General features: G+C 43.0%; 1 protein-coding gene across 3 annotated transcripts in view; it reads left to right on the top strand.

Annotated features, from left to right (window-relative positions):
* The window catches only part of LOC115053631 (vang-like protein 1), a 41,386-nt gene that overhangs the window by 19,660 nt on the left and 7,373 nt on the right, over window positions 1-14,353 (top strand). For all 3 annotated transcript variants that reach the window (XM_029518502.1, XM_029518491.1, XM_029518512.1), the window contains 2 exons: window positions 8,761-9,192; window positions 9,614-9,789. In XM_029518502.1, coding sequence (XP_029374362.1) covers window positions 8,761-9,192; window positions 9,614-9,789 — 608 coding nt within the window. The remainder of the gene's footprint in view (window positions 1-8,760; window positions 9,193-9,613; window positions 9,790-14,353) is intronic.

Raw genomic sequence — 14,353 nt, 5'->3', positions numbered from 1 at the left:
ATTTTGTTGGATGGACACACATACAGCTGCAGATGCAGCACAGTGCTCACTCAGTCAGAAGAAATGGACGGAGAGTGGCGCTGGGGCAAGAGACGAGAGGAGATTGAGAGAGGATGCCTGGAGGGAAAGATGGATAAAAGGAGAGGAGGGAGAGAGGGAGGAAGGAGGAGGAGAGAAGAAGAAGAAAGGCATCGTTGGATGGATGATGAAGTCACCTCACCATTTGTTTGTTATTCATTTTCTCCGTGGATTCACATGTTTATGTATTTTCCTTCTTTACTCCTCTTTCCTCTCCTCCTCTCCTGTAAGGACCTCAGCCCCCCCAATACTTCTTCCACTCTCCTGCTCGCCACACTCCCTCACTCTCAGCCTTCCTCCTAAAGCCCCTTACATTATGTGGCAAGTGAGCACAGTCCCATACAATACCTCCTGAGGCATGATGGGAGATATTTCTATATAAAGACAGATAAAGTGGGGGCTGGGCTGTGGATCAGCAGAAAGTCAGAGAGGTCTTACCCACACCCGGACTCTTGTCAGAGCGGCAGCTGGGTGTAGAGAAGATGCTTGTTTGAGCTGGACAGAGCTAAAGTTCATGCTCTCCCCAGCAGTGATGGAGGTGGGAGATGAGGTGTTGCAGATTTTGGAGGTTTGTGAGATTTTAGAGGACATAAACGATGTGATTGTCACCAACACAGAAGAAGACCCAAATACAAACTCTCCTCCGGTCGCCACCAGTGGACCAGGGACGAAACCAAACCAGGTAACGTGTTCTTGGCCTCTGTTAATCCTGTAAATCAAATAAATGTGACAAACAAAAACAAAATGTTGTCACAGGGATGTGCTGCAAATATGTCCCCTTCCAAGTATCCCATATTTAAACGGTATTATATCGAAATAATATTAATCAGGTTTCTCAGTTGTAGCAGTGTTTGGAGTGTGTTTGATGGCTGCGTTGATGTCGGTGCGGCTCCAGAGAACATGACGGTGGTCTCCGTCCAGGTTCGGCACGGAGCCTCAAACATGGTCATCTGCTTTAGCTGCCTCCCTCTGATGTGGGCTGTTAGATGGAGCTTTCATGCTCATGTCCAGTCCAATTTGTGTCTCCTCCAGCAAACGTACAAGTGTCTGTATTTTTAAAAGTAAAAGGGAAATTAAGGAAACTGCTGCACATTTGTATTTTAGGAGTGAAAGAAAACTTTTTCATGCACATAGTTTCAGTTGGGTTTACATATGTAGGATAAGGATTCTCCAGCAAAACATTTTTACAAAATGCGTTTTATAATAATTCTGATGGTGTAACGATGCAAATCATTACACAACTGCCAACAACCAGTGTTATGTATTTACTCAGTTAGGTTTTATTCAAACAGACTCACATCCCCAACTGCCCTGACTTCACAGGGCTCAACATCTGGAATGTGAATCTTCACTCAGGCGTCATAAATAAGATGCATCCTGTAGTTATAGCCCAGTGCAGTCGTCCTTCCGGCCCGATGATGTTCTGATTGACAGATTGGCAAAGCGGAAAATGTGCTGGCTGAACTAAAAGACACAATCGTACACAATCACACCAAGTTACGGTGGATGGTGCAGCACGTGATGAACTGTTCCGACCCTGCAAAAATGAGTGTGTTGTTCATTTCATATGTTTAATCCTCCTGGACATAAATTTAGAAAACCTAGAGTCATCTCTGTTCTTGCAGAAGAACCTCACGGACTGATTTATGGGCAGATCAGACCTGAGTCTTCCTGCTCTGAGTCGAAGGGATTCATTGTGGGATCACCTGACTTATAAACACGTGACATTCAGGATGCAACAGGCCCGGGTTGTTGCTGTCAGACTAAAAAATATTTAGACCAGATTCTGCGTTTAGCCAAATTAGAAGATCATTTGTTGCATAATCCATTTCAACCATAGAGCAGTTTGTCACGTCCTGCTCAACTGTCAGTCTCCCATTCTCTTGTCTATCTAAGTATTAGTCGAGAAAACTTCTCCAAGTGCTTCCCTTCCTTGTCACGACAAGTTCTTGGCAGCCTTCGCACGCTGTCCGCAGTTTGAACAAAGGTGGTTTTAAATGGGAATGCAAGCTTGCTGTCTTTTAACACACACTTTGCCTCCCAGGAGTGAGTAGAGTGCACTTTGCTGCACACTTATAGCTGAACAACAGAAAGCAGGCTTTTAGTGGACTTTGATTTACTGTGAGAGACAATAGCTGTTATTTTGACTCTGCAGAGAGAATAAGAATATCCCCTTGAAATTTTAATGCTGTTGGGTGACATAACATGCTTCTCTGTGCAGCCATTGTGGTTTAAATATATTTGAGTTTGCATGCAAACGTACATCTTTTTGACTAATTGGCTGCTTGCGTTGTTAATTGGACAGAAATTCACCTCAGTGACAATTTTTAGAAGATGCAGGGATTGTTTTTTAAGAAACACCTGGAACGAACAGCCCAAAGGCCTTTTGAGTGCGAGCCAATACTATCAGAAAATCAAAAAGGGCAATCCTGCAATGCAACATGATGCATCCAAACAAGCGCCTGTGTGCAGTTCAGATGTCGTGCTGGATGTGTTGAAAGAGCAACCATCGTGTATCGTGTTGCGGCAGTTAGTCTGTAGCCTTGCCAAAATTTCCTCAAAGAAATACTTTGAATGCACAATCAAACCGCTCAGCTGTTATTAAAGCTGCCATGTCTTTTTCTGGGTGAAAAGAGAGGAACAAAGTGACTAGCACTGATCCAGGCGTCCAGGCCAACAAAATGTTGAGATCACTCCTCTTTTTGGACCCTCTAATTTTTGTCTTTGCTGTGCTTTTACTGGTGACGGACGTCAGCTGAACCAAAGTAAAGCAATGGCAACATTTTAAAGGTCTCTTGTAGAAAGAATATTTTTCATTATAAAACAAACTTGGATTGGACTGCCAGCCAGTATTTAGAAACTGAAAACAACCTGTTGTGATGTCACAACTGGGCAGTCTCCCCCCTCGGCCATGCTGCAAATCTGAACCACCCAGATTTAGTTGTTTTTTTTTTTTTTATATTGTTATTCAGCCAATCACAAAACTTTTTAGAAGCACTGTGTACGAAGTAGTTCAACATTTCTGAAGTTACATTCAGAAATTTTTTTGATTGATAGGTATGAACATAAATGAATATATATGAGGCCAGAGACAGGAAACCAGTAGCTTAGCTTCGCCTTGAAACCAGAACTGTTCATTAATATTAAGATACTACATGTTAGTTAACGGGCTTTATACGAAATGGTTGATTTTCAAGCCACTGTAGAAAAGCTTTATTTGTATTCTTCAAATTCAATGTAATAGATATTCAAATTGATCAAATTTGTTCAAATCTGAATACTCGGGATACCAAGGGCGAGCAACTGAGACCTCTGGCCTATCAGATTACAGTTAAACTTTTGACTTCTTCGCATGCCAAAGCCGAGTGTGGAATGTGGTGTAATTTTAATCCTTTGCTAAAACCAAAATACACCGAGGCCGAGCGAGGCAGCTGGTGCAGGAACCGTTTGTTGTTATTTACTGATAAGTTTCCAGACATTTATGCAACAAACAAGCAGTGACTGGTCATCTTGGGGTTTCTCCCGTTCGTTTTCACCAGCAAAGTAGATTCAAATGGCTCAAAAACACCGTTAGGGGAGTTGAATAAAAACTCAGTTATCGTCTCTTTGCCTGTGTCACAGCTCAGAAAGCTATTACACCGCAAAGCTTCTGCTCAGCAGTATCACTGAGCTCTATCACGGTGAATAAAAGGGGAAAAGCAGCAATTGCACAAGTGGGGGGGGGGTCTCCAATTCAGTAATGAGAAGAAGAAAGTAAATGAAAGGATGAAATGCAGTAAAAGCTGATGACACGTGAAATATCCATGCCACTGGTGTCTGGATAAAAACCCATCCACTGCCACATAAAGCCAGATATCCTCTCATCATCTCTGCAAAGTCAGTTGCTCATTTTTCAAGTCATTTTTTTCGGGTTATGAATGAAGCCTGATTCCATCCCTTACGTATGGTAACACAGATGATGTGAAAACTGCTCCGTAAAAGATGAGAGGAATATTTAAAACAGTTTTTAGCTGCTCATCCCTCATGTTCTCCTCTGTCTGTCTTATTTAGTGGTACGTGGGAGCATGTCACATCGGATGTTTCCCTTACTTGGCTGTTTAGTTTCTGCTGAACGCCTCATCTCCTCCCAGAACGGCTGATTTGCTTGTAAAACCTCGTCTGGCTTGGGTAGATCACTGCAGAAAAAGATCAAGAGTCAACCTGACAGGTGTTTAGTTCAAGTGTGTATTTTTGTGGTTGTTGAGTGCAGGCTTTGGTGTGTGTGCGCCAATCATCCCGGGTCCTTGAGCAGTTACCTTCCCTGCCTCTCTGGATCAATCCCTCTCTCTAATTGGCTGTCTGGTTATCAAACATTGAGCTCTCTTGCCTTGTCTTCCCTCCTTTGTTTTCTCCCACATTTCACCTATTTTCCTGTGATAGATGGGACCGGTCCTCCTGCGAGGCTGCTGGTGCTGAACCAGATCAGCCTGTGGTGATTGGTTAATCCCGTGAAGAAAATGCGGGTAGCTAATGTCCATTTTGAGACATGTGCGCCGAGGGAAAGCCCAGATACAGCTGTGAGGATCCAACAATCACCATTTCCCGAATTTCGTCAGTATCAAACCAGACCGGGTGAATTTGAAGCACGTCTTGCTAAACAATTAGTTCAGTTAGAAGTATAATGAAAAAATTTACTGACAGTATATTAATGTGGAATTTAATGCTCAGTTCTGATTATTTTCAAAAAAAGGTGTCCAAAAAAGTTGTGCTTTTTTGTAGGAAACAATGTCTCGACAGGACGACAGCCTTTTGCTGTCGTTTGTTGCCTGGCAACTTTGGGAAATTGTGTTGTAGTCAGCTGCTTCTCCTTGTTTCTTTGACTAAGCTAATCACCTCCTGCTTCATGTTTGGTTTGATTTTAGCTGGATTTAAGTAAATTCTTCTCTCAGGTTACTAATTAATCAAAACTGTCTATTAAAACTAAGCTAATTTCATCTGTTGTTGTCATTCGCTTAATTTATTGCTTTTGAGTTTCTTTCTTGTTCTGAGCTTGTTGTTTTAAAGGGGTGATACTTTAAAGAGTCCTCAAGCGGTCCAGTGTGAGTCAGAGGATTGAAACAAGGGCAGTGAGTGACGAGCGCTCAGAGACCTGAGAAGCTGTGATTCATGTCTCCCTCGGGTGTTCTCAAGGTAGACTGTGGTCGGAGAGACTCTCTTCCTGACAAATAATGCCTATTGATTGCCTCTCTCACACACATACACAGACACACACTCAGCATGCCTGTCTTCAGCAGTGAGACGGAGGTCAGACAGGATTAAGATGTGAGTCTGTCAGCAGTGAAACAGGAACGGTACTCTGAGCTCAACACCATGTGGCTCTTTTGTGCTATATTTACTCTCTGACATTAAAATGTTAAAAAAAAAAAACCCATCATAAACGCGCTGAGAAGTACCCCTGGTGCTGCTGGGTAACTGCTGGGGCACGTTAGGCTTCATCCTTGTTGATTTATGAATGTCTGTGTAGCTGAGGCTTGTGGCTTCGCCTTCTGTGGATCCCTGCTAAAAAAGAAAACAATGAGGTTTTGCTTACTTTTGTTCTCAGCGGGAAATAATTGCTGCGCTTCCATAAAAGCCATGTTGTGTTGATGTCTGTGGAGAAGCGCAGGAGAACCTCTTCGCTCAGCCTCTGTAATTATTAATGAAGTGGTTTTACCTGCTGCGTTCCCGGAACAATCTCCTTTTCTATTGAGCAGACTGACATCTGTATTATTTATGCTTCTTTGAATGTTGAATCATGTTGTGAGACTTTTGCAAGACATTCTGTCAGCTTCAATTTATCGCCTCGCTCTCAAGTTAAATATGTGAACTCCTTCAACAGAAATGACAGAGTGATGATGAAAACAGGAAATCTGCTTCACCGCCGCTGTTAAATCGGCCTCACCAGAAAAAAATGGGTATATATTAAACATCTATAGACATATAATCTTGCCCTTTTTATTTATTAATGTAACTCATTTTCTCTCGACAAGAACACAAAAACAGAAAATAGTCTGTAATCTGATACTGAGCATCCACCAAAAGATGTACAGGACAAAATAAAAGTCAAACCCGCCAGCTTCCTAATTAATATTTTGGGATTATATTATCTTTTTTATGTCAGGAATGGCTGCCATATTACACTTGACTTCAGAACAGATTTAGCTGCAGCTGTTTTGTAATCTCCCTCTCCATCTGTGAGCGTGCAGAAGGGAAGTATTTCAAGTATTTCAGAGCCTGTGGTGCAGCACTACATAAAACAATAAGTGGGGATTGATCCAATAGCAGGCTAGAGAGCTGAAACTGTATTTCTACCCCAAAACACAAGTCTTAATCTTCAAGCATCCCTTTTAAACTTGTGGGATCCAGCATTTTGGTTCCTATGGAGCATCACAGACCACACAAGTGCATTTGGATCCTATAATTTTCCCCACAGACCTCAAAAATATCATAAAACCAGCACGCTGACTTGAATTCATTTTCCAGCCTTACAAGATGCATTCACTGGAATGTGTTCTTTTTTTTAATTTTTATTCTCTTCAATGAGGAGAAATTTTGCCCAGTGTACAGAAAAAGGTCAGGGCGTTTCCCCAGAGGGGCCTGGTTACATATTCACTTTGACCTCTTGAACCCAAGTCATGCATTCCGCTGTCTGTTTTACGGCTCATGTCTGAGATGGGTCACTCATGCTGTTCGGCTCTGTGTTGACCCGTACAGATGGACGGACGAGGATTTACAACCATCTTGTCATGTCAAAGGTCAAAGATGAAACTGAGATGTTAGTCAGTGCTGGACTTCATCAAAGAGCCTGTCAGAGAAAATCTATGCCAGAAAGTCACCAGTTAACATGCAGAAAGTTCTGATATTAATAAATGTTACCACATGTTTGAAGCTCATTGGTTTGGTTTAATTGGGCTTTTTCCTCTAAGTGACCAGAAAAAGTTGGATTACATAGCTGGGATTTCATGAAAGCTCAGCTGGTTTTATTGAGCATGGGTCAAATAAAACAAATTAACTGCAGCTCAGTCCCTTAAAGTCAATAATCCTGTAAAGTAAAAATACACACACCAGTTTTTATCAAATGTTGTCCCCATAATTTATAGTAATATAATAATTATAAGAAATTATAATTTGTCTGGACTATTTCCAGCAGTGGATGAACACACCAGGAAGCTTCATTTGTGGCTTTAAAAACAACATGGTACGAGCTGTGGGTCAAACTTAGTGATGACTGATTTGATCCTTTTCCTTTAATTTGCAGGCAATAAGGAAACACTAGAATATCAGACTGATGGTGCAGCTTCTTGTTCATTTCCCGCTTCTTTCCTCTGCAGTTAGTGTGCATGAAGTATTGATGTTCTGTGCACTAACTCTATTATTAGTCTGTGAGCAAACAGAGTAGCTTCTTTATGGTTTCAAAGAAAACCTCATCCTCCTATTGTTGTGCTTCATTTCTGCTGTTTTAACCCTGAGGCTGCTGGGATATTCTCTGTCCCGCTGCACCGTCCTCCTCCTCTTCCTCCCCCCGATCGCATCTCTTTAAAATGAACATAATTCCTCAGCGTGGCCCGTCCGTGCTGCCGTCTCTGTCTGTGAGGGGCTAATATCACTGACACCATCCTCAAAATGTTGCTCATCTGCAGGGACAGTGACATTTTGGGTCAGAGTGCCTCACTGAATCCTCTCTTAGTTGGTGCCGGTTCATTATCCGCCCTTTGGCTGGCGGTGGCCGCGCTCACTGGGCCACATTAGCAGCGTGTTATGACTACTGTGTAAAGAGTCCTTATCTCTGTTGTTGTAACGGCTCCGCTCCGACACCGCTGACCTTCGTTATCGGCGGATGCAGTCAGGCCCAGACGTCAGCGTATAACCCGGGTGGCAGCTTGCTCTGTTTGCTTTTTCCACTTCCCATCTTCTGTTCCTTTCTTTCTCTCGTGCTTGGAAATAACCTCCATTGAGCTAATTGGGTGAAATCCATCCAGAGGAAAATGTTATAGTACAAGAACTACTCCTGTCATGTTGTTTGTTAAATGCTTTAATTCATTAACAGTCATTATGAATGATACATTATGATTCTCATGTCTCATTTTTTTTGTGACTAGAGATGTTTCCTGACAAAATTGACAAAGTGCAGCTCTGGGACTATAATACAGAATAAATGCACCATTATTTATCATCAAAAATTCATACATATATGTGAGATGTACATTTTCATGTACGTACACACCAACTTCATGAAATATAAATGTGACATGATGAAAAATGCCTTAGAATCTTCCTCATGAAGCGTTTGCTCAGTTCTTTTTAGATCATTACATTTACGAAATGTGAAAGATTTATGTCACAGCTTTCTTTTTTTTTTTGGTTTCATTTATTTTGTAATTCAACAGGAAGTCAATACGCTGACTCCAGGCTTGAGTTGTATGTGTGTTCGGACAGAGCTGTTGTTTTGTTGTGATCCGGTTTAAATGAGCCTGATCAGAGGTGGCATCCGGCAACTCACACAACAGCCTGATGAAATACTCCCCACCCCCTCAGGGACCCTGACTCGCTCCTCTGACAGAAGTAGGACCAGTGGAAAGTCCTTGATCAGCAAACAAAGCGATGAAGCTGTTATCCTAAATCCTTTTTTCTGTTGTTGTTGTTTTCCTCCCTCCTTTTTTCCAGGATGACAACTGGGGCGAGACCACCACTGCCGTCACCGGCACATCAGAGCACAGCCTCTCTCAGGAGGACATCGTCCGCATCACCAAGGACCTGGAGGACAGCGTGGGGCTCGACTGCCGTCGTTACTTCACCCTGACCCTCGCCGTGATCCTGGGGTTGCTGGTTTTCCTGACGCCGTTGGCCTTCCTGGTGCTCCCACACCTCCTCTGGCCGGAGAAGCTGCAGAGCTGCGGCACGGCCTGCGAGGGCCTCTTCATCTCCGTGGCTTTCAAGCTGCTCATTCTGCTGCTGGCCGTCTGGGCGCTGTTCTTCAGGCCACCACGGGCTGGCCTCCCACGGATCTTTGTCTTCAGAGCGCTGCTCGCCGTGCTGGTGCTGCTCTTTGTGATCTCTTATTGGCTCTTCTACGGAGTGAGAATACTTGACTCACAGGTGAGCAGCAGGGATGGAAGAGCTCGAGCACACATCCAAACAATATACGTTTAATTCAACCAACTGTACAGGCACACAACCAGATCCTTCCTTTAGATGTGGAAGTCCCATTTATTTCACTCTTATTCATTTTTAATAATTTGTGGAGCTCAACAGAATCACAGACAACCAAAACACAGATATTCGACTTCTTCAGTCGCATGTTTACTGTTATTCATCATTTAAAATCCCTGTTGGTCTCTCTTTCAGGATGCTTGTGGCAAAATCCACAGAATTAAAAGAGTTGGGGGGGGGGGCTCTGAATATTCATATGATCTACATCTTACATGTGTTTTTTTGTTTTTTGTTTTTTTCAACGCTGCAGGACTATTATTTTCTTTTTATCTGGAAATAAGCATATTCGCTGCATTTGTCCCCGCAGGATGAGAACTACCAGGGGATCGTACAGTACGCCGTGTCGCTGGTGGACGCCCTGCTCTTCATCCACTACCTGGCCATCGTCCTGCTGGAGCTCCGGCAGCTCCAGCCATCCTTCTCTTTGTGCGTCACACGGTCCACGGACGGCGAGACGAGACACTACAACCTGGGACAGCTCAGGTGAGGAATATCAGGCTCGTCCCATTATCCCATGCGTGCTCTGTAACTCTGGCGGTTTGTCCTGTTATCTGTTCATAACTGTTCATAAATCAGTCTGCTAAAAAATAATGAGAGGGGCGTGCTGTCTCTGCTACTGCAGTGATGGGTTTGGGGGCAGATCAGGGCCTCAGAGTAAGGATTTTTACAACTCTGGAAAGTTGTGACAATAGTAATTATTCAGTCTTCCATTGGAATTACCAGGAAAACAATAGAAACAGTCTTCATGTGTAATCAAGTAATCTACCAGGAATGTGCTTGCAAGTATTTGCTTGGCCCGACACTTTGCATTTCTGGGTTCAGGCATCCATGTTATTTTGTTATTATGAGTTTCAGTGTTGGAAGAATGATTTATATTCTTCGCTTAAAGAGAAGAAACGTAGGTAAAGAAGGTAAAATTGTGATTTCGCAATGGAGTCTTGTAGCATTATAATGACCTCTGCTTTCTGCTTAAAAAAAGGATCTAACTTTTTAACAAAAAGCTCCATCCTTGTCGGAAACGAATGACAATAAGCATACAGCCATCAGTCCTGAGAGGCGTCAATAATTAACACTGCAAAACAAACAAAGACCGAACATTGAAGGCCAAAGTTAAAAAAACTCCACATTAACCTTTGAAAGGACGAGCTAGCAATATAATACATTTTGAGATACTTCATATTTTATGTGAACACTGATTATTTCCAGAAGCAGGATTATTGAGTTAAATGAAACTGCAGTGTGCCTGTTGTCACCCAGGGCAACAATGTTTTATGTGTGTGTGAGTGTGTTTTATGTGTTTGGAGTCACAGAGAAATGGAATCTAACGGGCTTTGATAATCGCCCCATGCTCGTTAGATGTTTTTGGTCTTTTACATGAGGTTTGTTACGGAGCCAAATACAGAATGGTGTCAAATCCTTCATGTATGGTGGCAGTTTAGCTTCTCTTCTGCACATTGCTTGGTTATTGTTCAGGCTTGTTTCTGAGAAGATTTATGGGTTTTCACCAAGGCGGACTCCACAAAAATTATATGGGCAAAAATTGTGAAACAATTGGCCCCATCATGAGGATGTGATGAGCTCGTCTTTATGATTTAACCCTATCGGACATGCAGGCCCATATTCAGAGGAAAATCTTGTATGTTCAGACTAAAAGCTACTCAGCGATGCTGTGAACATTCAGAGCCAGTGAGCAGAATATCGAGTTGACCCCTGTGCATGTACAGATCAAAGACAGAAGAGGTAGAAAGAGGAGGGAGTTTTGTTATAGCAACCAGGGGATCCAAAAGTAGAACATGGGGGGGAAAGGGAAGGAAAACGGAGAATGTGTGGGCGAGATGAAGGCACGAGAAGAGTTAGAATCTGGGACAGAAGGAAGACATGGGAAAGTAACCGCTTATGTACTTGGAGATGAGAGGAAAAAACTGATACAGGAAAGACTTGAAAGAGTGAAGAGAGGGAAATTTGTGCTCAAAGGAAAAAAGTGGTGATCAAGTAAAAAGGGAGATTGAATGTTCAGGCTGAGATGTGAGAGAGAAACGCATGCAGACAAAGTGACTGGTAGGGAGAGGAAATCATGCCAGGAGAAAAAAGGAGAGGGCGGGGAAGACTTCAGAGAGGAAACTCCTCAGAAAAGAGCTGCAGACAGAAGGCGGAGTACAGAGGAAATACCCAAGAGACTGAAGCAAGGGGAGGGAGGGAAAGAGAGACTGGAGAACCAGGGATTAATAATTAATGGCACTGTGGTGTTGGAAAATCCTAAAATGTATGTGGGAATGAAAGAAAGGGTGTGTGTGTGTGTGTGTGTGTGTGTGTGTGTTTAATGCAGGAAAAAACAGCTCAGACTCGACCGACCAGGTTTTTATGACCCTGCGCTCTCTGAGGAAAAACAGGATGGTCCCATTTTTAGCCAAACACGGTGTCAATATGAAGCCGCAGTCTCACTGTAACCAATAAAACCTGATGGATTTATAGGTGTGCCTTTTTTATGACAGTATGAATGAAATTTTACATCTTTGGTTCGTGGCTCCTGGGTGATTTTGCAGGTGGCCGCGCTCGCGTTAGATATTTTAGGATGATAGGAAGTTCCTTACATGAAATACCTCACTGATCAGGAAGCCACAATAGATTCAATTCAAATAGACTTCACTGTCATTTCCCCAGCAAACACCAGTACACATAGAGATACATACAGATCATTGAATCTATAATCAAGAATGTTCAGCATCACAATTTTTTTCATGTTGTTCCTGTGTTTGATGCACATTATGACAAAGCAAACCAATTAAATACAGATAGAAAAGAAGTGAAATAGTTATTGTAAAACACTGAAATAGAATAATATGATAGAATGTATATTTTTTCAATGCCAGAAGCATGAGACCCATTAATAATGTAATTATATATTGCTGAATATATATCATATATCATATATTGTGATGTTTGGACTGAACTGTATTCAGATGTAACGTTTTCACCCAGCACCCAGAACAGATAGTAGAATGAGTGAAGTTCTGTTATATTTTGTATTAACAGGAACAAAAGCTTTATGCAATAAATCCAAAAAGATGAAAACAGTGTGACCTGCAGGAAAAGGAACAAGTGTTTGTTTCACATGGGCAGTCTGTTTCGTGGTTTAACTTCCAGTCCAGGACGGGTTTAGTTCTCTCAGCCACATCTTTCTTCTGTTGGTCAGACACTTTGAGAGCTTCCCCAAAGGACAGAGTCTATTCTGGCATCCAACTGTATGATCATTTGCTTTAAATAGTCAGTTTCAAGAGTCTCTGACTGATACGGTGCAGGAAGCAGACTTGATAAAGGGCCGAGGTCTTTGAACTGAAACATAGACATGATATCCTGAATGTTTTGGCCAATCCTCATAGCTACGTTTTGTGAATTTGTTGCAGGAAACCCGATCACTGTAAAAAAGACCCGATCAGGGCAGCTCAGATAAAAGAGCAGGATATCACTTTATTTGAACAACTCACTATAATCTAATTCCAATGTATTTGCCTCCATTGTACAGAGAAGAAATCTGCTTTGCCACTTACACTTGGATGTTTGATGAGTTGAGAGCTGCATTGTTTGCTGTAGAAAACTGTTGACAGTTTTCTGTTATATAAAGTGCTTAATACAGTCTCTGAAGCCTGAGCCTGCATTAGGCAGAGAAGTGTATTGATTATCAGGATTCATTTTGCATTCATAGAAACAGGTCAGACAGGCGAGTGTGTGTGTGGGTAATGGTCTGGCTGCAGTGTTAGCTGGCTGCCTTGGGGGTGTTTTCCTCTGTAAGCTCTGCCATTCATCCCCGCTCGGCCAGCAGCAGGGCTGGCCTCGCTCTGTCGTCCGTCTGTGACTGTAAACACACAGCTAATTAGTACTCCCCGCAGACTGCAGCCGAGCATCTGCTGAGCCCGGCCCGCCTGCGCAAACGTAACCATACGCCTGCACGGTGATCTGCATTGCGTACAAGCAAATGACAAAAAATGAACGAGAATGGAGGAACCCAGACCTTTTGTTTTTCTCAACTTATCTTGCATGTATCTCTATTAACTGGCCGCAGCTGTAGCTCACATTCCTCTTTTACTGACATCCAACCCCAGCCTTATCATAATGGGGACCCTGCTCGGGCCCTGGGGTCCTGAAAGCTTGCCTCTGTCTGCCTGGCCTTTGATGCCAATCTGAGGACCAGAGGAATCCTTATTTTGTCCCTTGTCAGACCGGACAAGTTCAATATGAACACATTCTTTACGGCCTGGGAGAGTTGTTGCAGGAGGGTGGGGGTTAAACGCATTCACTGCTGGGAACTTCCCAGTTTACATTCCCTGACTGGTCAGTCCTGAGCAGCAACATGAGAGCAGGCGCCGCTCCCTCTGCCTCACAAAGTTTGACTTTTTTTTTCTCCTGAATGGTTCTCTGTCATGTTTGCTCAGCTTAATAATTGATTGTTGGCAGGAACTCTTGCTCGGCACTTACTCAAGTGGCTGCAAAACAGTGGTCCTCTCTGTGGCCTTGAATGCTTAACTTAGGAAAGCACTGTCCAGGTTTCTGCATTCAACCAAGTCAGCTGCTTTAACACTCTTCATGCTATTTGGGTTGTGCACTTGCACTTGAGTGACAATCAGCTGTATCAGTGTTGTAAACATCATTTATATATGTATATATATATATACTCGTACATGTGACTGTCACCAGATGGAAAAGCAGTGAGAGTGAATAACGCCTTTAATGCTGCCTGGGTGGCCTGGGTCTGTCTGTGCGAATGCAAATGACCCATTACTTGGATGTGGTGTGTTCTGAAGCAGGAATCGGAGCTAAAGATGTTTTCGTCGGTTGGTCAGGAGGTCACAGGTCGGCTCTGATCCCTCTGTGGGATAATAGGAAGCGCATGCTGCAGGCAAGCATGTGCTGTTGTTCATGTATATTAAGTTAGCTCTTCAAGTGGCCTGAAGCATCACAGGACACAGAGAGGACTCACATAGTCCTGGGTGCATCCACTCCGCCAAACTCAGAATGAAAAGGGTCCAGTGTTGGGCAGTGAAGTCGTTCT

The sequence above is a fragment of the Echeneis naucrates genome, chromosome 2 (assembly GCF_900963305.1).
Source record: "Echeneis naucrates chromosome 2, fEcheNa1.1, whole genome shotgun sequence".
Classification (NCBI taxonomy): Eukaryota; Metazoa; Chordata; class Actinopteri; order Carangiformes; family Echeneidae; genus Echeneis; species Echeneis naucrates.
This window is presented reverse-complemented; position numbering and strand designations above follow the sequence as displayed.